The sequence below is a fragment of the Ostrea edulis genome, chromosome 2 (assembly GCF_947568905.1).
Source record: "Ostrea edulis chromosome 2, xbOstEdul1.1, whole genome shotgun sequence".
NCBI classification, from domain to species: Eukaryota; Metazoa; Mollusca; class Bivalvia; order Ostreida; family Ostreidae; genus Ostrea; species Ostrea edulis.
Window position 1 is genome coordinate 72241720 of NC_079165.1, and position 26872 is coordinate 72268591.

At 34.7% G+C, this 26872-nt stretch overlaps 1 protein-coding gene across 5 annotated transcripts; it reads left to right on the forward strand.

The window, feature by feature from the left end:
• Nucleotides 1–827: 827 nt before the first annotated feature.
• LOC125678652 (protocadherin beta-13-like) lies at nt 828–26872 on the forward strand. Of its 5 annotated transcripts, XM_056157164.1 has the most exons (7): nt 828–2027; nt 3308–3371; nt 16310–16716; nt 17713–20433; nt 23493–23648; nt 24858–24978; nt 25809–26872. In XM_056157164.1, the coding sequence occupies exons 4-7, from the start codon at nt 17812–17814 to the stop codon at nt 26222–26224; spliced, it is 3315 nt and encodes a 1104-aa protein (XP_056013139.1). In that variant the 5' UTR covers nt 828–2027; nt 3308–3371; nt 16310–16716; nt 17713–17811; the 3' UTR covers nt 26225–26872. The 5 variants fall into 5 exon arrangements, with proteins under 5 accessions (XP_056013139.1, XP_048773213.2, XP_048773211.2 ...); XM_048917256.2 differs by lacking the exon at nt 828–2027 and having other exon boundaries at nt 3217–3371; XM_048917254.2 differs by lacking the exon at nt 828–2027 and having other exon boundaries at nt 3217–3371; nt 16310–16420.

Here is a 26872-nt window from a genome sequence, read left to right on the forward strand (position 1 = left end):
CTCTAGACCATTGCCATCACTCCAACAGAATAAGGCTGACATAGGGTTATTATTCAGATTGGATTTATATTTGATTTGATGGGCATCAACAACTGTGTGCAATTTCAGTCTATCAAACTGAATTTAACACCTATTGATTTTAGGCTATCTTTCTTTTTTTAATTTAAAATGTGAAGGGTTTAATTGTATGTTAGATCTTTCCTGTTGATTTAAGCCCACGACGTCTTATCTATTTTGATTCATCTTTAATTACAGTTTAAAAAGATTCAAAGCCAAATTTTTTTGTGAACACAAACCTACGAAATGCAACTGTTTAGTCATTTGATCCTGCAGAGCTTTTATTCAAAATGACCTAATGACACCACAAATGTTATAGGACTTTTCGCAATCTGTGGTCTAGATATCTACAATGACAATTCTGTTGCCGATTAAAAATTCATCTGATGTAAAATCAAAGCACGGAAGATACAATAATTTTTATAGAAGAAATGGACTGTAAGTCTGCTCCTTTTCCTGTCCCTGCCTATATGTATTTACAGACAAGAAGATGAGATTTCAGTTAATTTCTATATGGAGAACTTTTTTTTGGATATATTACCTTAACGAGTATCAGTAATTATAAGGCACCCACTGTTTGCTTTCTGATGCTGCACATGGAAGTACACTTGTGATACAGAGTTCAGATTTCTCCGTTTGTTGTTTAGTTCTAAGATCAGATAAATTATGTGACACTAAATCTGGGCTAGATTTGTTGATAAGTTTTAAAGTCTGGTTTTTACTTTCAGGTAAAACTTAAGCCAGACAGAACACCAACATACAAGCTACCATCTAGAATAAAGCTTGCATGAGTTTTATGAAATCAGGTTTGATAACAGTTAAGAAAATCTGGATGCAGTGTATTTGATATGCTTCAGGTTTCTTTTTCAGAAGATATTTTATAATTGTTTTACATTGAGAGGAAATAAATATCAGGACCTTAGAAAATAACAGCACTTACATTATATTTGTCTGTCAAAATCATTTAAAGTGTTCAGATTACAGTGTGCATTACTCAGAAGTACAAAACAAAGGCTTATTTGATATGTGTGTTGTCTATTTGCATGTTTTCAGTTCTTTTAAACAAAACAGTGCTTCAGCTCATTATAATAGAGGCTATTTATTGATACATACAATAAACAAATTCTTGTATGCTTTCATCATTATATATTGTAACCAGAGGGCAGAAATTGCAATGGACCAGACCAGGATTCGAACCTGGGCTCCTTGATCGAAATCTCTAGTCAGGTGCTCTGCTAACTGAGCTAACTGGCCAATGGCAATCGAACCCAGCTGACCACTACATTCCTTCCTCCTTAAATTGCCATCATCCTCGATGACACACAACCTTAAGATATTTTTGTCCCAGGCAGGACTTTCACCTGCAAGTGCAGAGGTGGTCAATGGCACCAAATGTAACCAGAAGGGAAACAATGCAACAGAGCAGACTGGGTTTCAAACATGGGCTCCCTGAATCTCTAGTCAGGTGTTCTACCAACTCAGAGCTAACTGACCACCGGCAATCAATCAGGACTGATGACTGTTACAATATAAAAATTTTCCTACTTTCTTCTGAAACCCAATCTTGGAAGTCAAAGAACTATTTTAAAGAATATGATGAAAGATTGTGGTCAGGAGTTAATTTAAATGTTCTAAACATAAATATATGAAATTATGAGACGTCTGTAGTGAGTTGAATCTTGATATACAGTGTACAGGGGATAATTCACCAAGGTGTGCTAAACAATCTACCCCATTAAATCTATAGTGACAAAAAGTTCCCTCATAAGATCACAGAATCAGGAAAGAAAGAAAAATTATACTACAATATACAATTCTTACACTATTTCTAAGAACTATTTGTTTTATGTTTCTAATATCGGACATGAGATCTCGCAATGCCATCATTTTCAACACTCAGGAGTGATGTGAGGACAAATGGACAATTATTTTCCAAGTGCAGGAGATCCTCTGCTGTAATGGAACCCAGGGTAGGATTTCTTGACAAGGTATCAGATGTAGCCTTGATAAAACGTGTTAGACAGCGTACACTACAATACCCCACAACACAGGAGAGCTTTAATGAACAGAAAGTTTTTTACTTAATGAGTGACATATTGGTCATATCGATAGCATATAGTTGACAATTTTTATCCTCAAAAATTTAGGGTGTTCTCGAAGATGTATCATGTTCCCCCAATGATTAAGTGCTGTTATTACTCATTTTCACACCTCTATAGAAGCCGGAATTGTTAACTCATTATTAAATATTCAAAATAAATGTGAGGTCATGCTGTTTTGTACCTACATTCTGGCAGTCAACAGTTTTATGGATATTACTATTGATTGATTATCATGCAGTTGAAGATGAAAGGGAGGGGGGAGGCATATTGTATTTTTTCTCATTCTGTTTGTTCTTGCCTTTAACCTTGGTCCTATCTTTTGAACTAATATCAGATAGAAACTTAATACAATGTAAACTGAAAGGACAAGGTTGTTATAAATTTTCCCCCGTCCATCTGTTAGATTTTTCATGTCCAGGTTATATATCTTTCACACTGTGAGGTCCTAGAACTATCAAACTTGGTCAGTTGATACATCTTGGGAAAAGGTGTGTTTCAAACCAAAAATTATCACTCTGGTGTCCTGGAATTTTATGACTATATACATAATCAAATCATAAATCATATCCGTATCATATCTTGAGCGCTGTGGGGCCTAGGACCATCAGTTGAAGCATCCGGGGGGGGGGGGGGGGGGGGGGGGGGGGGTGGGGGGGGGGGGGGGGTCACGACCCAAAAGTAGGTCACTGAGACCTCATTTTGGAATTGTAATTGACAGTACCACATATCTTAGATATATGCATTATGTACATGTAGTTACAGACATGTGTATTGTGTACCCAAGTGGTGTACCGGGGTATGTCATTAAATTAAATTTTAAAGTGCACTGGTTGATAGTGATGGGGGAAATAGATGAACTTACATGTGGTATATAACTTTGTGAGTTGAATAGGTTTGAAATTTGATGATAATATTTCACTTCATATGGAACAGCTTGTGCATATAATATGTTGACAAATAACCTTCAGTTAAAACTATTGAACATTTAAGATCAAAAAAGAGAGATGTGAACGTGTATGTATGTTTATCTTTCTATATCTTAAAAGGAGTTGATAAGTTATCATTGTTGTCGGCCATTGAAGTCTCGATCCTGTCCTATATTTCTAATGCACTCCAGATAAACTTTAATCATATTTCTTGTATTACAGTCAGAAAAATAGACAACAGCTGCTGCAGGAGACATAGAAAGCGTCCATTGTCAAGAGCAAAGAGGTAAATTAATGCCTGCGGTCTGTAGCGCTGTGTTTGGTATATTGGAACATGTTTCATGTATAGAGTCTATGTTACTATTACTATGTCATTTTCAAAACGTGTTACTATAATCGTGCTGCAAAAAAAAGTTACTTTCAATATCTCAAACTCTCTCGAAGAAGAAGAAGAAGTTCTCGATCTCTCAAAGTGAAATCACAGTCCCAATTTTTTTTCTATATAGCTAAGTAAATGTATTTTGAACTTTCGATTTCTTGAAGTTCTCAATCTCTCAAAGTGAAATTTGGATCCCGTAAAACATATTTCATTGTTTTTCCTCTCGATCTCTGGAAGTGGTGGTAGCGTATACACACCATCAATCAAGTGTATAATTATTTTCGCTCAGACCTAACCTGGATAACAGTGAATGCCTGGGGCTAGCTTGACTGTGTTAATTAGGTGTTTACATAGGTGACACATAGCCTATGTTTCATTTGAGGGTGGATAGTTAATTGTTTAATTGGTCAGTTTTGTTATATATAATACATATATATTAAATTTACAATTTATTATGACTTAACAATTACTGCAATTTTTAGAAAATAATTCATAAACATGCCAATGAAAAATCATTAGTGATATAAGAATTTGTGCTTTGTGTAAAGTGATGGAAATTGTGAAAATGTTTCACACTTTACATACAATCTTTTTAGAAAAAGAACAAACAAAATCAAATACAGAATATTTTTTTTAAAATAATTTTATTTATGCAAGATAAAGTTCTTGTTGAATCAAGTCAATGACCTTGAAATATGAAGGAAAACATGTCAAAACAATCCCAGGATGTTGTAAATATGCAAACCAGCTGGCACTATAAAATATTATATTAGAATATATACCTTCTTACAACATAGCTGTGCAGTAGACAGTAATGCAATCACTATGTCAGTCTGTCTGCCCATTCACCAGTCTACAAGCATGTTCTCAACAAAACTTAAATTAGCAGTATATATGAATGTTCTGTATGATGTGTACACAGGAGATTGCGTCTGATCAACATCTTGCTCTTCACTGACCGGTTTCTCCTGTAATTATTAATTTCTGGCCTATTACAGGAATTCTAGAAGCTCACACTTGACACGAACATCATGAAAACTTCGTATGACCATAGCTATGCCATGATCCTGAACCATTAATAGAATTATTGAAATCATTATTAGGTACTACAGTAAATATCAAAGTTTGATAGTGTTACTTTGCAGACTTTAGGTGTGAGCAAAGGTTATGAATTCTAATTAAGGGAAATATATTTACATTCACAGTGTTTTTATGAATCCATTGAAGACACATTTTGTTTAGATCTAGTTAGGTCTGGTTTTTAGAGCCATCTGTCGGCGTATGAATACATTCTACAAACTCTGCATTTACCTACTTTGTGGCTTTAATGGAATTATTGGAAAACATTGCAGACCTGCTAAAATGGATTATGCATTTGTTCTGCAATGTTTGCAACCTTTATCCCTTTTTACATGTAACAAGCCAAAGAAAGCATTTTATTGTTCAAATAACGCACCAAAGAATTTTGTTATGAATTAAATGTTTAAACTGGAAACTTTAAAATTTGCCTTGTTTGGTGAAAAACTCACTTAGAAATAATTAGAAACCCTGCAAGACTCAAACTCATTATCCACAGATGGGCAGATTTAACTCTTAGTAACCAGCAACTAATCTAAAGGAGTATATGTGAGTGATATTTATACATTTTTGTTTCAAAAGAAAGTTGGTCATTATTACAATATAGAATGCAAAAAAAATATGTTCCAGTATTTTGTTTAGTCGTGTTTTCCATGTTCCAGTCATTGTTTAGTCGTGTTTTCCATGTTCCAGTATTTGTTTAGTCGTGTTTTCCATGTTCCAGTCATTGTTTAGTCGTGTTTTCCATGTTCCAGTATTTGTTTAGTCGTGTTTTCCATGTTCCAGTCATTGTTTAGTCGTGTTTTCCATGTTCCAGTATTTGTTTAGTCGTGTTTTCCATGTTCCAGTATTTGTTTAGTCGTGTTTTCCATGTTCCAGTCATTGTTTAGTCGTGTTTTCCATGTTCCAGTCATTGTTTAGTAGTGTTTTCCATGTTCCAGTCATTGTTTAGTCGTGTTTTCCACTAGGGTACGGGTCATGTTAGGACACCTCCGGTTTTATACTAAACATCGAAAGATCAAATTATGAAGAATTCCAGGAAAGTTGTTCAAAATGAATTGTTTAAAAGTTACTAGTATTCATTATACAGCAAATATACACTTAGATAATGATAGTATTTGGAATGAACATTACAGTATTTCAGTGAACACAGAGACCAGCATGTTATTGTACATGTGTACTCATAAACTCAAGTGACCTCCCCGAGTTTTGAATATAATCATGGCTTGAAGTGCTGAAAGAGACCTTAAAAAGTCACTGTTGTTCAATGTTTTAGTATTGTGTTGTCCACCAGGTGTATAATACTCGTTCTGAATAGCCACCAGCCTAAACTTTGTGGTTTTATATCAGATTAATACACACAAATCAGTAATGAGTAAACCCTCTTATCTGCTAATATCTTATTGTTCAGACAATTCCTACCTGAAAGGGAAGTCTGTGTATTGGGATATAAAACTGTGTCTCCTTTACATATTTTATGAACACTGGGATTTCATTTGATGTACTGGGCCGAAGGCTGAGCAGATGTCAATGTGACCAAGTGTTGGTCTGTTTCATAGATCTGTCCTGATCTGCACTATGTCAATAAGTGTGGGCTATGTACAGGTGTGGTGTTAGTTCAGACATTCTCATATCTATGAATATATGATTTTGAACCTAATTTTGCCCCTGAAATGATTGTCAATTTTTTAAACCATAATTTACTGATGTGTATATAGAGTACTTTCTTATGTATATTATGATGCCCCTCTTTGAAAACGACCTGTCCTTCAGTTGGTCTGTAGACCAAGTCTTGTCCACTTAAGATCCCTTTGCTTGAGAGATGTCAAACTTGGTACACTGGTCTGGTAGATGACCCCTATTGATTTTGAGGTCACATTGGTAAGGGTGATCAATCCACTCTGGACATAGGAAGTTATTGTCTGCTCAATATCTTGAGAACCCTTTCCTTGACAGACATCAAACTTAGTGCACTGGTACATAATGAGAAATACATGTAGAAGAACCCTATTGATTTTGGGTTCACAGGGTCAAAGGTCAAACTGGATATTAAGTGATGTACTGTTTCCTCTATATTTTGAGAATCAGAACCCTTGCCTGACAGACATCAAACTTGGTACATTGGTACATCTTAAGGAGTAGATCAATCCTATTGATTTTGGGTTTACATGTTCAAAGGTCAAGGGTCAAACTGAATATAGTAATATTTTGTCTCCTCAATATTTTTAGAATCATTTGCTAGATTGACACCAAACTTGGTACACTGGTATATCCAAAGGAGTAGATAACTCCACCCCTATTGATTTTGGGGTCACAAGGTCAAACTGGACATAGTAAGATATGTTTGCTCAAACTTGGTACACTGATTTTACCTAAGTACTCTTTGTTTAAGAAATGTTTAAGCTTTTGTTTTCTTTTTCTTTTTTACTGATTTTGAAGTCATTTGATATTTATTTTCTTGATGAAATTACGACGAATTGGTTTTGCTGAAAATTTGTTTGATTTCTGCATCAAAGAAAACCTTATTTTGACGTCATAAGTTGTGTATTGATATGTCATATGAATTTGAAAACAAAATCATTTATAAACGTTAATCGAGGCTTTTTAGTTGAGAGAAACTATTTATATTTTACTATTTAACAACATAATTAAATGATAATAAATGAATCTTATAATTTTTTTCTTGATAGCGGTATCATATGGAAAATTGGACAGAGATTCATTTCTTAAGAAGTTTTCATGAAGGTCAACTAAATGATACATGTGTATAACCCTTTTCAGTTTTGCATTATGGGGGCATACATGTTTCTAAAACCTTTCTTGTTTTTAGAAAATTTTAGTAATATTAATGTACTATGACTCATAAGGCCTGAATTAGAATGTTGTTTCTTGTCCCTTTCCTAGACCAAATTTTAACAAATATATAGCAAAAATATTTCTCATCTTGTGAATCATTAAATATCAAAAGTCTGCATGTTTTAATATTGGTACTTCATTGCATCATTGAAACAGTTTACTGTACAGTGGTCAGCCTCGGTAATCCGGACGCTATTAATCCGGACGCTTCACCTTCCGAACGATTTTTCTAAGGAATGGAATTTTTATACGTTATTTTGCATCATTAATCCGGAAATTCGCGTTTCGGATCCGGACGGTCATTTTTTACTACAAAACTTTAAAATGCATTGAAATTGTACCATTAATCCGGACGGTCATTTTTTTGAGGGAAGGTCTGTGTCAGACAATTTTAGCAAGGTGTAAATTATAAAGAAAACAAGCCAAACTGGCTAATTGAAGCGATTACCTATACCCCGTCAACACGTCCCTTTAATTAGGTGTTGTGTGATGTGTGTCACGCCGAACCCGTGAATCGTGACAGATGCAAATGGCCGGCCTCTTTAAGAAGTAAAAGTGTGATGAAATGATTGAAGTGTAAATTATTATGTTAGTTACTAATGATTTATTTATTTACAGTTACATATAGTGCTTCATTATTTGTTTTAGTGCATACGGTACACAGTTTTATATATTTATTTGTAGTGCTAATATACATGTACAATGTAAGCATAGGCAAATAAACTGCAAATGTATATTTCAATTTTAGAGCTATGGAATGTATTGCTCATAGGAGTTATGAGATTGACCGCTGTTCGTTATCTTCACCTTTCATGTAAATGTTAACATTATCATGATTTATTTACTAATGCAAATGGTTAAATCCAATCCATGTTTAATTCACTATGCATCAATAAAGTAAAAAATATGTGATTCAGTTATCCGGACGCTTCATTTATCCGGACGATTTTGCTGGAAACTAAATTGTCCAGATTAATGAGGCTCCACTGTATATATATATTTTTTAAAAAGCAAAACTAGTATTGCTGTGTATATGGATCTGTCTTTCTTTGCTTATCCTGCACCTTCTTATTTTATATTTTATGTTGTGTGTGCATACACCTTTGATCCTTAGCCACCCTATGTTTTTTGATAGTTTAAACTTAACAGATATATTAATGGTAATTCTTTGCATTTTTAAAAGCACCTCCACATTGCTTATTATAAATCACTACAGTGAAACAATCCTTGGAGGAAAACATGCTCTCAAACTTTCTCTTGATGCTGGCCATTTTGCTGCTGTCAAATGAACTAAGAACAAAATTCGAATTTTGGTACGTGGAATTGTCAATCATCAAAATGCTTTAAAGCCTTTAACAGAGTGCTAAATCAAACATCTGAATGTGAAGAAAACAAACACATAAAAACAGACTTAAAATGATAAAAAAAAAAAATTATAGATGAAAAAGACCTCAATAAATTTTTTGAGTTAGGCTAATTTCATGGGTCAGAGTGTCAGCTATGGGCAAGCAAACAATATTTTGATTTAGGTCTAAATGTTAGACTTCAATTTCTCATATTTTGATGACGTTTTCCTTTTAGCAAGTATGGTGCTGCAGGTGAATGCATAGAATGAAGACCCTCAGAATATAAACTTGATTGTGAATTTAAGATCTAGCATTTCACCAAATGAAGTACTGTATATCGGATAAGTTTGGCTTCTGAAATATTTTGCAGATTTACCTCAAAAAAGTAGTTTGGCTTATTTCTGTCATACACTAAAAATGCCAACAGTCCAACTCACCAAAATGACCTAAAATACACTATGTGTTCTCATGTAATGAAAGTAATCACTATAATAGTACTTCATTTTTTCATTATTTTTTTGTCTATTGTACTGTAGAATATTATTATAGTTATACTGTATTGATGAATCTTGATACAAGTGATAGACTAACCCTTTGATAACAACAAATGGCAGCATGATGCAGCCCTTTATTCCTGCTCACTTGGTGTTTTCTGGTGTATTGTTCTGGTCTGAAGTAAATTTGAAGGTTGCTGCTTTAGATAGTCTAAGTTTTAAAAGTACTTTAGGATGCAGTGTTATCGCTGTCAGAACAGAAGGGTTGAATCGGTTATCATTTGGGGAACAGAGGCATAGATAAAGGACACATTGTGCATATAAGAATCAATTCTAGTGCAAAAAGTGTCCCGGGGCCCAGTATTTAGATGCATGTATTAATGGTATCAAATCTGACAGTAAAACAAGATTTGCAGCAGTAAAATTTGATTTAATTACTCTTTTTAAATACTTTTGACAGATTTTTTCCTTAGATGATGGGTATTTACACAGGTCTATATTCTTTTGACAAAAGTTGTTCCTGTTTTGAAGATGTATTTCAGTTGGAGGATCTTCCACAAAAATTCAGACTGTAAATTATCGGTTGTAGTTCCTTTAAATTCCTATCTATGTTACAACAGTAAGTAGTTGAAATTGAAATTTGCCTTGATTTAAAGTTTTAAAAGTAAAAGATGAAAGGGTGAAGTTTCCTGGTAACTGTTTAATAAAATTCATTTTCATCCAGGAGCTTGCTCAGGCCTAGGAACCCCATCTATCAATCGACCTTGTGAACTCAGAAATTGTTTAAAATAGTGTAAATTTTTAACAAGGTGACATGTTTTTGTCACTGCGATGATGATAAATGGTTGTTTGATGACCTCTAATCTTCCTGTGTCCATAATAAGCTGTGTTCAGTCTCCCTATTGTGGGTGTACTTTGTACAGGGTTCTTCGGCTTGAGTACCCCCCTCACCCTGTAAATGCAGACCCTGAGTTGCTTTGTATTATTTCCTCATAAGCTCTGACGGTTATTAACAGTTGGTGACTGTAACAAATGTTGAAATTAAAAACTGGGGGACTTGATTTGCTTTGTTGATTATTTTTGGATGAGGGATTTGCATAGGCTTATAAGTTTGCTTATTCGTTTAAGCTCCCCCAGAAGGCACCTTTAAAGTGTTCCCAATTTATTTCATGGTTATGGTACATCAAGAACTTAAATGTGAAATATGACAATCGATAAAAGATTTAATCTAGTAAGCATTCAATAAAAAAGAATCTAAGCAGGAATTCCCAGAAATAAACTGCATATATAAGTATATATGCACATTTTATTTTAGGCTTACTATACATATGTGAATTTTATTCTTAAATTTGATAAAAACTCAGATTTTGTTACTTTGCACATTTTTCACAGAGTGATGCATTTGCCTCTTGCTTTCTGTTTGTATAGTTTCAAAAGTGCACTCAACAGTTTTACCAGTTGCCGCTATCTATTTGTTTGCATTGACAATCTCGAGGTGGCAAAGGTATCATCAGTATAAACAGATAATTGTCTGATTAAGTTGTGTTGCCTGATACCCCAGTCACCCCACAGTTTGTCCAAAGCTACAAATCTGTAACAAACACTCATTACAACCCCAGGCTAGTCCTTGCAGTCCTTTCAGAAGTTCCCAAAGCACAGTGGGGTTCTGAAACAGATACTTCACTAATTGGCAAGTCGGTCATCTGAAGATGGAGTTCTGAGGCAGGCAAAAGATGGGCCATTGTGACAGGGTTCTAGAGATTAAAAGCTCTTCTGTAGAAAGAAAGATTCCTATTGGGAAAAAGATGGAGAGTTTTTTCTCTCACCATTGTACCAACGTCCTTCATAAATGGCAGTCGGACCCTCAAGGAGAAAATTCATCCTCTTTTTCATGAACAAGTTTACATCTTAGGGCAGGAAGTTTTAAGTAAATAACAAAATTGTATTCAGAATAAAAGGACATCACATTTTTTCAATGGATAAATCATAATGAGAAATAAAACACCAATGAGTTTATTTCAGGTTGTCCTTTGATTGACAATTGTAATAGAGTTCATAAACTGTGAGTTTGAAATAATGAAAGCTCATTTATAATGATGAAACTTTTCTTGTCAACAGATTATGAAACAAAGCAAGTTTGAAACACCCTTTTTTACAGAGATTTGATGCCAGAATAATGAAGTTTGATATAACACTCAGTAGAAAATACCCTTAAATTCCATGCCTCATAACAATCTGGGTACCACTGGCTTTGGCCAAGAATGTGAGCTACCAGGGGTGTTAATATCATTGACCGATCATATCATTTATAAATTGGTATTATTTACATCAAAGATGCTTACCTAAAAACTTATGTTTAGCCAGGGTTGATAACTCTTGCCTCAGGCAGACTTTGCCTTTGAAATGTACAAAGCTGTAAATTTCATATCTTGTGAATTAATTGTCAACAGATTAGTTTGTATGTAAATTTTTACACCTTTGTGATGTTTTATTATGATGGATGTTCAGTATGTTTTGTTGTAATTAAGACCAGTATCTTTATTTTTTGTGTCCTATGGGTATGTATCTAATATGTTTATTAGCAAAAAATATTTGGGTACTTTCCTTTGAAGTATAGAAATTAGGAGTCTGTGGGTAATATAAAAATGTAATTTTTTGTTACCCAGGTTTTTATTAGGTGTACACTTCATTTACAATAGCTTAGTGGTTGCATGAAACGAAACTGGGTTTTGTGTTAACTCATCGGAAGTAGGATTAACAGAAGTGTTAAAGTAAGTGATTTTTAAAGATGTGTTTGATTCAGAAGTGTTATTTTAGAAGATTTTGTGGGGAAATCAATCACGGGCAGACAATGGTACACACAGGAATGTAATTTTCCTATTAAATTAGATAAGAGACTGCCAAGATTATGTAATTCCAATGTTTTTGTGAACTTTAAATATCTTTTTTACGGATATTTACTGGGTTTTTTTAGCACAAACTTGTTTGCTATTTCAGTGGTTTTCTTCAATTGGTTGTTGGCTACAGATTATCTTTACATTTATCAGGCAAATTTAGAACAGGTATGTAATGTTTACACGAAATGTAATTTTAAAAAAAGTTTTGAAAGCATGTTTGATTTTGGATTTTATTTGTGTCATCATTTCTGTTTTGCTCATTAGATAACACGAACTGCGTAGATGATGCTTAAGACAATTGAGCAGATGTTTCATGTTTTAGAATCTAGGATCCAGGCATTGTTTCAACAATGTAGTCAATTAAAAGCTGCAATTCATTTTTACCGTGCAAAGCCAAAATCAACCAACATTCAAATTTCCATCAATAACATGCAATCTTCAGGTGTTAAAATTGCTCTTACGAGGCAAAGGATCAAACAGGATTTGTCCAAGAACAAACACAGGGCTCATGTAGGCTTAGATTGCCCTCTCCCACCTTGCCCAGCAAGCTAAAACAATAAGGGTAGGTCGATACCAGGAATTAGCATTCCATGTAAGCCATACATTGTCCATGTACAGGGGATACAAGCTGAGATAATGAAGGAATGACTTGTGGAATCAACTCTACCCCAGAAAATGAAAAGTCTTCTTCGTGGAATTATTGTCCAATCTTTTGTTTGCTCTATGATTGAGTCCACCTCATTTTGATAACAGGGTTGGGTCCTTGTGTGTCATTTCTCGGAGGTCCATTATATTTCTGTTTTTGAAGTTAACTATATTGAACTCTCTAGCATTGTGCTTAGCAACATACATATATAAATTACATGTAAATCTTCCTTTAAAATGATTATTTAAAAGTTACATGAAGATGAAGTGGGGCCAGGAATTCGGTAAAAGTTTGTCAAATTGTTCTGGGTCAATTTATGAGACATTTTAATTAAATTGTCTGGCCATGGTCAGCAAACACTTATATCAGTGGTCAATGGCTAGTTACCTGTATCTGTGGTGTATATTTCACACCAGTAATCAGCTGATTATTAGGAAATGGATAGATGGACAATTTTGTTGGGATCCCAATCTCCAGGGTCATGGTGGAGTGTCTTGATACAGTGAAACTTAATGATGACAGGTCTTATCTGAGGGGGATTCTTGATACAAGGAAAGGATGAGGGGCACCTGCCTTCTCTGACCTGAGTTTAAAATACCTGACCATTGTTTCCACTGTGGCACTAGTCTGTGGTATTTAGTTCCTGATATTGATACTTGGTGATTGTCCAGTGAAAGTTGTTAAGGAAATGGAGTTTTTTCTCTGAAGGGTAGAGCTAGACCACTATTGCGTCACTTCATGATAAAGAAATGACTGATCTAAGTTTTTCAAAAGGCTATGGAGCTGACTGCATATAGCCGACAAGTGATTCACCTCGCCATGATAAGCTTAGAAGAAATAATTGTATAAACCATCTGTCAATACAACTAAAACCATTTCTGAGTGTATTTGACAAACCAGGGGCTTATGCACACTTAAATAGGGAAATCAGAGCTGTAAAAAGTTCATGATGGAGATTTCTAAGGCAAACAAATTGTCCAATAATGGGAAATCTTATTTCCCCGCAAGATTTTGATCGTTACCTCTGGTGAAATTGTATTACAGTATATACTCGCCAATAAGTCGGTATGTTTTCCTAAAACTATGCTATGATTTAGGTACCAGCATAGAATATACCATATTGCTTAATCACTATTAAAGGTGAGACTGGTCAAGTACAAAAGATTATGTATTATCCCTCTAATGATGAGCTTACTCGCGACCAATTTGACTTTGGGATATCCCTGATACCATTAATCTAACACGGACGGCGTCATTACCATTTCCGTCTTTGTTCCAGAAAAAGGGAGTGTAACGGTCTCGTAACTGCTGTGGATACGGACAGTCCATACTAGTCTGACAGAGTGGATCCATATAGTAATGTAGCAATATGTGTTACTGTGACAGGCCCATTCATACAAGTCACTTCTTCATTATATGTATATACAAAGTTTGATGTCTGTTTAAATGAGACAGGTTTATTAGGAAGGGTATTGTTTTTGTTATAGGACAATACCTGTTGGAACCCAATAAACTGAAAACTTGAACTCTAAGTAAGAGACCTGTTTGTTTTAAAACTGTGATCATTTTATAGGTTCTTATTGAGTAAACTTGAACAATGTCAGAACGTATCACCAAATCTTATAAATGTTATTTCTGTATGTGGCACTGCTTTATTGAATTTTTGTCACCCTATCTGATATGGAGGTGATTTTTTGGTAGAGTTGGCCTTTGTTGAGACGGAAGGAATTGTTCACGGCAATAATTCCTCACATCAAGATTAGCAGCTTTCCTTATACCACTGTATTAGGAGATTTACACTGCATGAATGATACGGTTCTAATTCGGTTCTAAAGCCTTAACCAGATGACTAATATGTAGTTTCAGTGGCACAAAGCTGTTTTTGAGATCTATTCTTAGTGGGGATGAACCAAGCAAAAGCATTTTTCAGGGTTTTTATGTCTGTTTGTGTAATGTTGACGGACAAACTAGCATCCAAAATGCAATGGCTGTGACGATTTTTACTCCTTCAAGGGGAAAGTTAAATTGAAATTTTAAGGACTTTTCTTTTCATCTATTTGATATGGGCTGTGAGGTGAAAAGTTGAAAAAGTAGCCAATTCCAGCTGTAATTGAGTGATTTGATGGAAAGGTCTTCTCATTTTAATGACCATTTTCTTTGTATTTCACCCAAATTTTGTATCTTTTACAAGTTATTAAGAATTTACGGTTTGGAGTGTCTTTCATTCCTTCTCTTTGTTCTGCCCATATGAGCTACTCTGAATGGCTAGGAAGAAGTATTGAAAAAATATTGATGAAATTTTCATCAATTTTCTTGAAACCGAAGCAGCTTTGTACCATGTTTTTACTTAAATTTATTTAGGTTTTATCCATTTCATGATTTCTATGTGTTGTTTGGTGGTAGGGTGTTGAAATTTCACAGCTTACAGTTAATATTTGTACAGGTGTATATATACTGGTTAATCATTGAAAGTGTGTGCTATGTCTGTCACATTACAACTTCACTATCGGAAGCATTCTTTGCTTTTTATCCACTGATAACCCTAGAATTTTTCTTTCACACCAGACCTTCACAATTCAGATGTCCAGAGAAAATAGGCATGGTTCAGACTTTTACTTATATAATACAAATATCAACACATAGGTATTCAGGTGAAATTTTGAGCCACCTGGATATCTAAACAATGACTTAAGAGTTTACTTTTTTCTATTCATATGCCACACTTTGCCGTAATGGTCATCAATTTCTTTGCCCCTGAAAAATTGTTTATTTCATTGAAGGTGTCAAGTCTTGAAAGAAATGGTCACAAAATTGCTTCTTGGTCATTTAAGCAAGTAAATAGGTTTTAATGTGACCATGAATGCTGACTTTCGTGATATTGTGTTTAAACAATTTAATTCAATTAAAATTATAAAAGACTGTTTCGTGTACCTGCTTATAAGTAAATTGGTTTATTTATTTCAGTAAAGTGGGTCCTTCATTTCGCTCTTTGGGTGACACTCTTTCAATCGAAGTTTTGATTATATTTACATTTGAAGAAATGGCACTGTAAACACTTAAAATTTTGGTTGATTGGGTCCTTCTGTCTTTATACATATACACACAGTCCTGGTGGTTTTCTTTTCAAGCATACTCTTGAAAAAAAAAATAGTATCTTTTGTCAAAAAAAAAAAAAAGATGAACCGTCATATATCTCTTTTTTGATAAATCAGATATTCTTATATTCTTTTCCGAAATTTATTGGTATTTGATTTTCAAAACATAATATTATTTATATAGATAAATACTGTGGTCAAATTTAATATAAAAATAGCAATATTAGACAGAAATGAATAGCACTTTCTTAACTTTAATATAACAAAGAGATACAAACTTTTCCCGCATAATTTTGGGATCTCGGCTTCATGAGGTTTCATTGAAAAAAACATAAAGGGTTGCTAGATTACAGTCACAAAACTGTGGATATATATTTCAAGCTTTCTGCGACAAAGTGGAAAATTCTTACAAACAAGCAATTGATATTTTACAGTTTGCAGTAGAGTGATAGACAGGGAAGCATGGCTTCTGTTGAAGTTTGTGACAGTCATCACTGAGGGCATCAAACCGTTCATTAGCATACCCCAACACCAGGACCCACAGGGTGAGCCTTATTGTTAGTGTAAAAAAAAAAAAGAGAGAAGAGAGGAAAATACATATGATTGATAGTTTAACCTAGTGGTAGAGCAGGGTTTTGATTGGCTGTTGAGCTGAAGTAGGTGGAGCTAAGTGCTATCGATCTTGACTCTAATCTGCTTCATGGTTAGGAAATCCAGGTTTATTATTCTACTTTTCAAATAATGAGTATAAGTAACAAATGTGGAAAGAGATTTCATTTCAGTTATATGTGTGGATATTTTACAAAATTATTTTTTTGAACAGGATGACATAATGATTTAGGTAGGTTTTAATTTGTTCTCATTGAAAGTATGAAGTTTTTCAGGTAAAATAAATGTTTCTGAAGTCCACATGGTGATGCGATAAAGTAATTAGGCCACTTTTATCTTTTGGCTAATGCTGCAGGGGAATATATGAAGATATTCAGTATCTTCATAAGTTTCTTGGTCATTTGTGCTATTTTTGCCTGACCCAGGTCCCATTCTATATAACATTACACTTGGAAGGTGTTCAACATGTGATACTATTGGGAATTGTTATGTAGCATGTCAAGAGTTGATATATCTACAACCCTAGTCTTCGTAGATCTGCTAACTTGGAAAACGAAGTTACAGTTTGTGAAATGAGAGACAGGACTTAGATAAGTAAATGTTTTATTAACATATCAAGGAAAATGTTTGAAACAAAATATCCGTGTACTTTTGCAATGTATATCAGATTTTGAGAAGTAATGTAAAATTTTTGACATTGTTTATCAATTTCACAAAATACTTGAATCCTATTACTTTTGCGCTTCAGGTAGTTGATGGTGCATGTAAGAAAAATTTTACACATCGTGGGACAAATAAAAAATAGACACTGATTAAAAGATGAGATTAAACCTTGCTTTGAAATATCTAGGTTATATCAATTTGATCTTTAAGTAATTGAATATGAATTTTCAAAGGCAAATTTCATAGAATCTCCATATTGTATTTTCTTTTAAGAAATAGAAATAAAATTTTGCTGAAGGCTTCTTTGACCAAAAATAAATCTTTTTTCAACATTGTAGAGGAAATTTTTAAAAACTGATAGGGATAATTATTTGAAAACTTTACACAGTCTTAATCCAATCTTATTTAAACCTCTGTTTGATTTAAATATTGTAAGTTTAATTACTTGCAGTCTTATCAATGTCTGTGTTATCATTGCAGTATTTTATTTCCACAAAGTCTTTTATAATTTAGATATAAATACAAGTGTCAATATTGAACAGGTTGTGTTATTTTCTCGCTTCAGGGTGTCGGGACTCAAGTAGATCGTGCTCAACGGAAAGAGGGAAATCTTAATTTTAATGGAGAAAAATCAAGTGGCTGACACATTGTAACCAGGAGAAGCATGGCAAACAGACCCACAATGGGCTCAGTGCTGAGAAACTCGTGGATTCTGTGGATCTTTGTAACTAGTTGTGGATCTGTTGATATTGTATATAATATCACAGAGGAGCAGGGGGCCAATGTGACACTTGGGAACATTTTCATCGATGCCAGACTCGGGGAATTTCATAATGAAAGTCATACGGACAAATTGAAATACTCATTTCTTAGTCCATCACCTCATTATTTTGTCATAGATCCTGAAACCAGCAATTTAAAAACAGCAGAGAATTTGGACAGAGAGAAAATTTGTCCTTACAAAGAAGATTGTACAATTCCATTAGAGATAGCAGTTCAGTCTGAAATTGCAGCATTTTTCGAGAAAATCCAGATCATGGTGAATCTTTTAGATATCAATGATAAAACACCAGCATTTCCTCAGTCTTCCACTGATCTCAAGATTTCAGAAGGTGCTGTACTGTCCAAAAGTTTTGTCATTGATGGAGCTATTGACCAAGACAGTGAAGAATTTTCTGTAAAAAGATACCAAGTAAAACCAGATGGAACTCCATTTGATGTCATTTTCTACAAAAATCTGGATGACAGTTTGTCAGTGAAATTAGTGGTCAATCAATCTTTAGACAGAGAGAAAAGAAGTCATTATGATATTCAGGTTCTGGCTTATGATGGTGGTTCTCCTCCAAAAGTTGGAATGATGCGAGTTAACATAACTGTTGATGATATCAATGATAACAGTCCAGTGTTTGATAATTCCAATTATAATGTGAGCGTCAAGGAAGAAATTGCAGTGAATTCTACCATTCTTCAATTAAGAGCCACTGACAAGGATATTGGCAAAAACAGTGAAATTTTATATAAAATCAGCACGAACCAACCAGAAAAAGTACAAGAACTGTTTTTCGTAAATGAAAACACTGGAGAACTTAAAATTGCAAAACAGTTGATCTATGAGCCGAGTGAGAAGTATAGATTGATTGTTGAGGCATATGACAAAGGGGAACAACCCTACATGACCCAGGCTTTTGTAAATGTCTATGTACAGGACTCTGGCAACAATCCTCCAGAAATTAAGATCAACTTGCTGACTGATTCTGATCGTGCCCAAGTGTCAGAATATGCCAACAGGGGAGCTGTAGTGGCCCATATCCGAGTGATTGACAATGATGCTGGGGCAAATGGCATTGTCAGTTGTAACATCAGCAACAATCAGTTTACACTTCAGAAGCTGGAGGTCCAGGAATATAAAGTGACAGTGGATAAACCAATGGACCGTGAAGCTATGGATGAACATTTTGTGATTATCAGATGTCAAGACATTGGTACACCACCCCTTAGTTGTAATGCAAGTTTTAGAGTGCAAGTCACTGATGAAAATGACCAGGCTCCCAGATTTTCTCAAAATGAATATCATGCTAAAATTCCGGAAGGCAACAAACCAGGAGATGCCATCATTCAGATTTTAGCCACTGACAATGATCTTGGCGACAATGCTAGGATTCATTATAAACTTCATGGCGATGCTGGTGCTGACGTCACGGTGGATGCAGACACTGGGACAATCCGTGCCAACAAGGTATACGACAGAGAGACTGTGCCGCAGTATCGCTTTCATGTTTACGCCGTGGATTCTGGAGATCCCCCACGCTCCTCCACTGCCACCATTGTTGTGAATATCCAGGACAAAAACGACAACTTTCCCGAATTTACACAGACTCAGATCAGAGCTTCTGTACAAGAAAATGTGCCTTTTGATACTTTCGTTCTTCAATTGACGGCCACTGACAAGGATTACGGAGATAATGGAAAAGTTTTATTCTCTCTTCCTAAGCATTCAGAGGTACCCTTTTTCCTGACTCCCAATGGAACCCTGGTAGTCAATGGGAATCTTAATAGAGAGGTGAAAAATAGGTACACATTTACAGCCATTGCTTCAGATTATGGCAACCCTCCCAACAGGAACTCAGTGGCTGTTCAGGTGGATATCACAGACGCCAATGACAATGAACCAATCATAGTGTTCCCCAATGCTTCTAATGACACTGTTAAAGTATCGGTCAGCTCAACACTGAATATGATGGTGGCCCAGATTCAAGCTTACGACATAGATGAAGGAGAGAATAAAACTCTTGTGTACTCCATAGCTGGCAGGAATGATTCGGACATCTTTAATATCAATAGTTTGACTGGGGAAGTCATTGTGGCCAGGCCTTTGCATGTTAGATATGTGGCCAGTTACTTTCTCAGAATTGCTGTTTCAGATAAAGGAATCCAGCCTCTTACAAAGTACGAGAACTTACATTTGGTGGTTGTGAAAACAAATACCACCACATCTGTGGCGACACATTCTGAGGGAGATGATGAGCTAAACATGAGAATCGTGGTAGCAGTTGTGGTGGTCACGCTCGTCTTGTCAACATCCATTCTTATTACAATATTTTTTGTAAGGCGAAGAGATTTGAAAAGAAAGGAGTTAAATGCACGGACTGAAGCAAAAGCAAATGCAAATACTTGTCCAAAAGTGTATTTAGATCCTCCAAAGTATGTTGCTCCAGGGCAGAATGTTAGCATGTTCTACAGTGATGAAGCAGAGGGGGTTAGAAGGAACGGCCAGAACATGTATCAGGTGAGTTAAAAGAAGCTGTTACATTGTCTTTTATCATGAACAAATATAAAATTCCAAATGTTTGTTAATGTTGTAAAAAAAAAAAACTTTATTCCAAATGTTTGTGCTCGGTTTCAAAACATGCATTCCTATATAAAAGGAAAACTATCTAGAGTTGAAAAATAAGAAGCCAGTATCATTTTAACTTTTATATAATTGCCCTTTGTGCTCAATTTTTTTTAAAGAAATATGAAACCAATCAAAAATTTATTTAAGGTTCCAACATTCAAGGGGGTCTTCATAAATATGAAACAAGTTATTTCTGTGCTTTTTGGTAACATTTTGTGCTCTAAATTAATTTTCAACATCAGGTGTAAATTATTGGGCAGGTCCCAGGTAGTATTGCTTTATTGTAATTTATTTCCTTTTCACATGTCAAGAAATCAATTTCTGGTCACCAAATGTGTTTATTGATTTCACATTGTGAACTATTTTCCAAACAGTCAGTATACCATTATTGAAGGGCACTGCCTCGTATTCTTGTCGACACACAAAATCACTAAGTCAGTCTGGAGTTCAAAAAGCTTGTGAAATGGAAAATTCAAAAAACTTATACACATCGTCACTTCTTTGTGAAGTTTCTATAGAGAAAATTATAGATTAGCTCTGGCTCCAAAACCATTGGAACATTGAATTTGACAAAAGGCTTGCTATAACTGAGCTCCTCTGGGTATAAAGAGCAGTCCCCATCCTACTAACTGTCTCCAACAAAGTTGTTAGCGTATAAAGATCATGCGTTTAGGGACGAACAGACACACAGAGTTCTTTGTTTAAAGAAAAGGAAAGGAGGGGAGAGACAGAATGTGTCCTGTGATCAGAGGTAGCCCTGTAACTGTGCAGGTCTCTGTTGACACAACTAAACTGATAAACCTGATGTAAGATTGATCTTAAGTCAACCAACTACCCTTAGCAAAATGGATTATAAGCAAACAGAATACTTATCATTAGATTAGCTTTGTGATTTTGTAAACATGAAATTAAAGATTGACAACAACCACTGACCACAGATAAGCCAAAAAATTGCACTTTTTAGGATGATTTTTATTCTTTTGAATGAAAAAAAAGAAGGAATTGTAAGAAAACGTTTTCGATCAGAAATTGGACTCATTGGTAAGAGTAGAGTTTCTGTCTATATAAGACAACATGTGTGTATCCTGAGGTATCATGTGTTTTGTAGATTAGCTGATCTGTTGTTATTCAGAATTACAAGATTTTAGTAACACCCAGACACCCTACTGATAAAATTGACATTCCTAATGAACCACTAGATTTCAGCTAGGGGCTGTTTTAGCCAAAAATTGACACTTTTAACACCCAGAACATGTATTTTATCTGAGAATATTAATATCTACTCCTCGGTGTATGAAATGGCCGGAAAATGCTAATAAAAGCAACCAAGTGTTGAATTACATTAAATCTGTTCCATATGTGACAATGTATTTGAACATGGAAAAGGGGATTTCAATTTAATAATCAGATGTAATAGTTATAATCAACTTTGAACTTGAAAATGGAGACAGAAAATTTGCAATATGGATTTTATCATCCAAAATCATCAACTAGCTGTTTTTAAGATAATGATCATTTTCCATTGGCTGGTGGGAAAGTTTGTGGAAGAGATTCTGTTGTCTGCTCCCTGAATTGATTATATTATAATATTTCACTTCATTTTAAAAATGATAGAGATATTTTTAGCAATTCTTAAATTTTTTTTTTTTTTTTAAATCACAAGAAATAAAATAGGAATATGATATTTCTTTCTTCTTTTTCTGAATTTAGTTTTTAAAATTTCAAATAACATCTATTTTTAAGCTGGTGGCGGATAGCTGGTACAATAGTATGACAATTATCATTGTAAGAGTTGACTTGTATGACCACATATTATAGCTGTAACAGCAAAGGGTAAATATTCAAAATTGGACATATTAACCATCGTATATATACTGTCCTTAAATTATCTTTGGTCATTAATTGGAAATCTAAAAATTCCTTGAAGGTATTATATTTATAAAATTCCATCTCCTGGGTATGTGTTTAGACTTTTTTTTGCCAAGGGATTTTAGACAGGTTGTCTCATTGCTTTATTTGAATGAATACCCTCTCTGTTAAAATGTCGACCTCCTATAGTGATTTTAAGAGGGATGGATAAGTTTTGCTCTAATAACATCACTCTCTTTAAACCATTAATTAGGGTAAAAAGAATAATTTTGATCCTTCATTTGTAGATTTTAAATGGTGGTGATGAAAATTTGATCACATGGATAAGAAACATTGTATAATCTGCTTAAGTATGATGGCCATTAAAAAGAGCTTCTTGTAGACAGATTGACATATCATAAAAAGAAAGGGTAAATGTGAGCTCACAGTAGGAGCACCATTGTCGTCATGTAAGAATATGCAACAAGCTTATTTCAAGAAATGACATCTGTATAGTTCTACTATTTTTTTGCTTCTCCAGTAGTCCTATTTATTTGAATAGTGTTGCAATCAAGGGTACTTGGAACTGTGATTGAAAAACTCTCAGATGTCAGTCAACTTTAGATTAAGACACCTCTAGGCCCTACAAAAACACTGGACTAGGTTTTAAAAGGGGTTCCCTGGATTAACATGTAAAGTTCATTAAAAAAATTGTTTTGAATTGCAGTCTAGATGAATCAAAACAAAATCATGTTGGTGGAAATTTAATATTTGTTAGTATTACATTGTTTTTATAAACACACATGTGGGGCTATGGGCTAAAAATGTCATTTTAAATATTTATTTACAAAAATTGATCTTGATTGAATGAATGTTTTAATGTACATTGTAACTGCATGTTTTTAATTTTATACTTTGAAAAGAAAAGGACTTAAAAAGTCTTTATTGCCAAATAATGTTTATGCTTTTTAAAATGTGACAGCTTTTGTATTCATTGAGTCTTTTTGTAGCAATAACCTGTTAAGCAGTTTCTTGTTTACCTAAGGAAATGGTAAGACATATAAAATGAAGTATGTCAAAATTTGATTTTTTGCCTTTTACAGTTACCAGATCCTGCAGTCGGCCGGGACAAACACAGCAGAAGTGAATCACCCAACGACGAGGCCCGGCAGTCAGAGTTAAACAGAATGGCTTCCATTAGACTTCACCAAAAACTGGTCCAGTCTCATGACAAACAGTGGCCAGGGCACAGCTCAGAGGTATATAACTGACCAACAGATGGTCAATGTGACTGAGTATCTAGAGAATTAGAAAGTATAAGAACACTCATGCAAACACAGTATAGAGTAAGCTTGCCGAGGTACACCGGAACTTGCTATGATGAGTTCATGCATGGGGGGTAGGGTGAGAGGGGTTAGGGTGTATATTAAATATTGGGTTGTTTTTCTAAGTCATTGACAAGTTTACAAGGAGTAAGAGTTCAGAGTTTTCAATTTTCATGACTTGCACTGGTTACTCATTCAAACAATCAGTCACATGATCTTTCCACCAGTGTGCACTTTTACAAGAATGAAATCATTATCAAGGGATAATAAAGCAGAAGTCACTCTTTCTTTTTCTCAGTAAAGCCAGGTAGAATAAATACATCTTTGGCAGGAATCTTGATAAGGGCTCTATGAGACCACAGCTTTGTTTTTCGGAGTGACAATTCAACTTTTTGGGTGGTTTTTTGTTGTTGTTGGAAGTTTTCTTTTTTTAAGGTGTTCAATCGATTCATATCTGAAGAAAATGTAAACAGTAAAATCTGACACCTGTTTAAAAGGCTCTGTTTTCTTTTGACAAACAGAAAAGGGGTCTCTGATATTTCTTTGAGTGTCAGTAAAGAAATAAGGAAATGGGTTGAACTTGTCTTAATGTAGTTACATTGTTTCTGTCTGAAACAAAGTCACCCATTCTAATCAAGGATTGAGAAGAAGAGATTCATGGCTGATACCTATAAGCAGCCCTTTATTATCTTTTTTATTCGCCTCCTGATCATTCGAAAACATTAAGCAGATAACAGCTAAAAGAACAATTGTTTGGTCCTGCTCGGTTACCGCCTTTTTCACACAAGATTTTGAGTTTAATTTATCTGCCATGATCTGCAAAATGGCTTCCTATTTGTCAGTGCATCTGAATTTTTGTGGATGCAATTACGACACAAAGCCTTGTCTTTTATCGGGATATCAGAGTTTGAATCCCATTTAGGAGCAAGATTTTCCACACCATTAGCGTATGGTGTCATGTTCTGCTCCTGAAGACAGGACACTGAAACACCTGAAGTCTTGGAGTGCACTGTCAGATATTCAATATTGTACCAAAGTTTTAAATATCTAACAAAATGTGAACGAGTATTGAGAAAATTTGAATGGTCATTGGTTGGTTCTTCTATATGGACGATTTATTGTAATATGGTTTTCTGTTTTCAGCTTAACAAAGAAAGACCAGACAATCACAGTGACACCTCAGGGGAGACAATCCAGTCTGATAGTGGTGTAGGAATCAGTGAAGGAGAAACCAGAAGCACCATGTCTCACTCTCATCACACAGGTAGGTGTCTGTTCTTGTCACTCATCACACAACTAGGAGGGTGCATCATAAACTTGTCACTCGTCACACAGCTAGGAGGGTGCATCATAAACTTGCTCTCATCGTGCAGGAAGGAGGGTTCTTCATAATTTACATCACTGTAAGAGGGGGTACTTGCTACTCAGATCTCGGGATAATAGGGGGATATTGTATCTCGGACTCTTGAAATAACATTTTCATTAATGGGGGTGGGGAGGGGGGGGGGTGTCATTTTTCTCTCATATTACACAGCTGTATTTGCATCATGCTGGAGCAGAATCACTTCATATTCTTCAGTCGTACAAGTCAGAGAGAGGAGTAAATTGTCATCTTAACTAAAAGGTCATTAATGGATAGGAGTCAAATTTTGTTGTACACTGTAGGAATTCAGTTACAGAGAGAATGATATAGCTTGTAATAAACAATTTCATTATGTGGAATAGGAAAAGTATTTGGGGTTTTTCTTCTATTGAAATGATCCTGAAAGATAATTTTTCTGGAAAAGATTGTGAGAAAATCTTAAGGGTATAATAAATAATTCATTCCAAACAATAGAAATGACAACAGTAATGAGAAGTTGTGAATGATAAATGTTTATCATCAAGAAAAGAAGATTTTATAATGTTGATATTGATTAAATGTCATCAGATGATCAGCTGCAATATTTATGAGTGCAGTCATTTACTTGAAATGTTGTCAGAAGAATTAGATTGTGTATTGTTTTCATGTAAATTAAAAGAAATGTGATTGTATGTTTGTTTTGGTGGAATTTAAAAAGAAATGTTACTAAGGGTTTGATTTCTGTTTGGCAGATGATATTCGAAGCAAGTTTGGTCCCTCACAGGTTGGAAGAAGAGGAACACCCCCAAACCCCAGCCATAATCTTCATTATCAACATCACCCATACTCCCAGCCACCCCCTCTGTATGAGAATTTGGTGGAGCTACAGCAGTACCCCAGACTATTGGGGGACACATCACATCATCTTCCTGTTCATGTGAGGACATTTTACCAGCCCAAGGCTTCCACAAGTCCTGCATCATCCATCCCGTCGTACAGACACTTCTCCAGTGGAATATATGCAGCAAGAAGTGTAGATGAAACTTTAGACAGCGTTGCTACGGGTTACGATGATGATGACACTACGACATCCGGCAGCTACACAATCGATGCGGATGAATATCCAATTGAAGTACGCATTCAAAAAGTGCCGGATGTTTTCGTATGATGATGTTATTATATTATCTCGTGTGTTCCTCAGATTCTAGTCAAGAAGTCATTTCTCAGAACAAAAACTTCACAATCTAAAACAGAGTGCTACACAATACAGAAACTTGTTAACCAAGATTTATTTTTGTTATGCAATATTTTACTGGGGACTTGTGTTATTGATCTGCATAATGTTCAATGTTCATGGTGTATTATTACACAAATTTTTTTTTTTCGAGATGCATTTATGGGTTCACGTACAATCCAATTTGGGTACAATATTTACATACATGTTTATCATAAACAAAATGATCTCTTTGGACAGAAAAGTTCTCATGAAAAGTATTAACCATTCAGATTTTCAACAAACTGTGTATTTATCAACAAATTGAAAGCTATTTAATTGTTACAAACAGTATAAATCAATCAAATTTGCTGTATTTAACATCAAATTCTATATTGATATAGGGCAACAGACATAAAAAAATTCTTGCATTGGGAAACATTTTCTTATGATTTTGTCACGGCAACAAATTGTTGGCAGCATTGTTTATATGACCGAAATGCATTTAACTTGTTTTTACTTGTATATTGTTATTTTATTTGCTGTAAGCAAATATATATTTTTATACAAAAATATGAAAAATAAAAGTTATCAATGATACAA

Bases quoted from the DNA above. Each gene is read 5' to 3' on its own strand.
- LOC125678652 (XM_056157164.1), top strand. From the start codon at position 17,812: ATGGCAAACAGACCCACAATGGGCTCAGTGCTGAGAAACTCGTGGATT. The intron at 20,434-23,492 runs GTGAGTTAAAAG...TGCCTTTTACAG, and splicing joins ACGGCCAGAACATGTATCAG to TTACCAGATCCTGCAGTCGG. The intron at 24,979-25,808 runs GTAGGTGTCTGT...TCTGTTTGGCAG, and splicing joins GTCTCACTCTCATCACACAG to ATGATATTCGAAGCAAGTTT.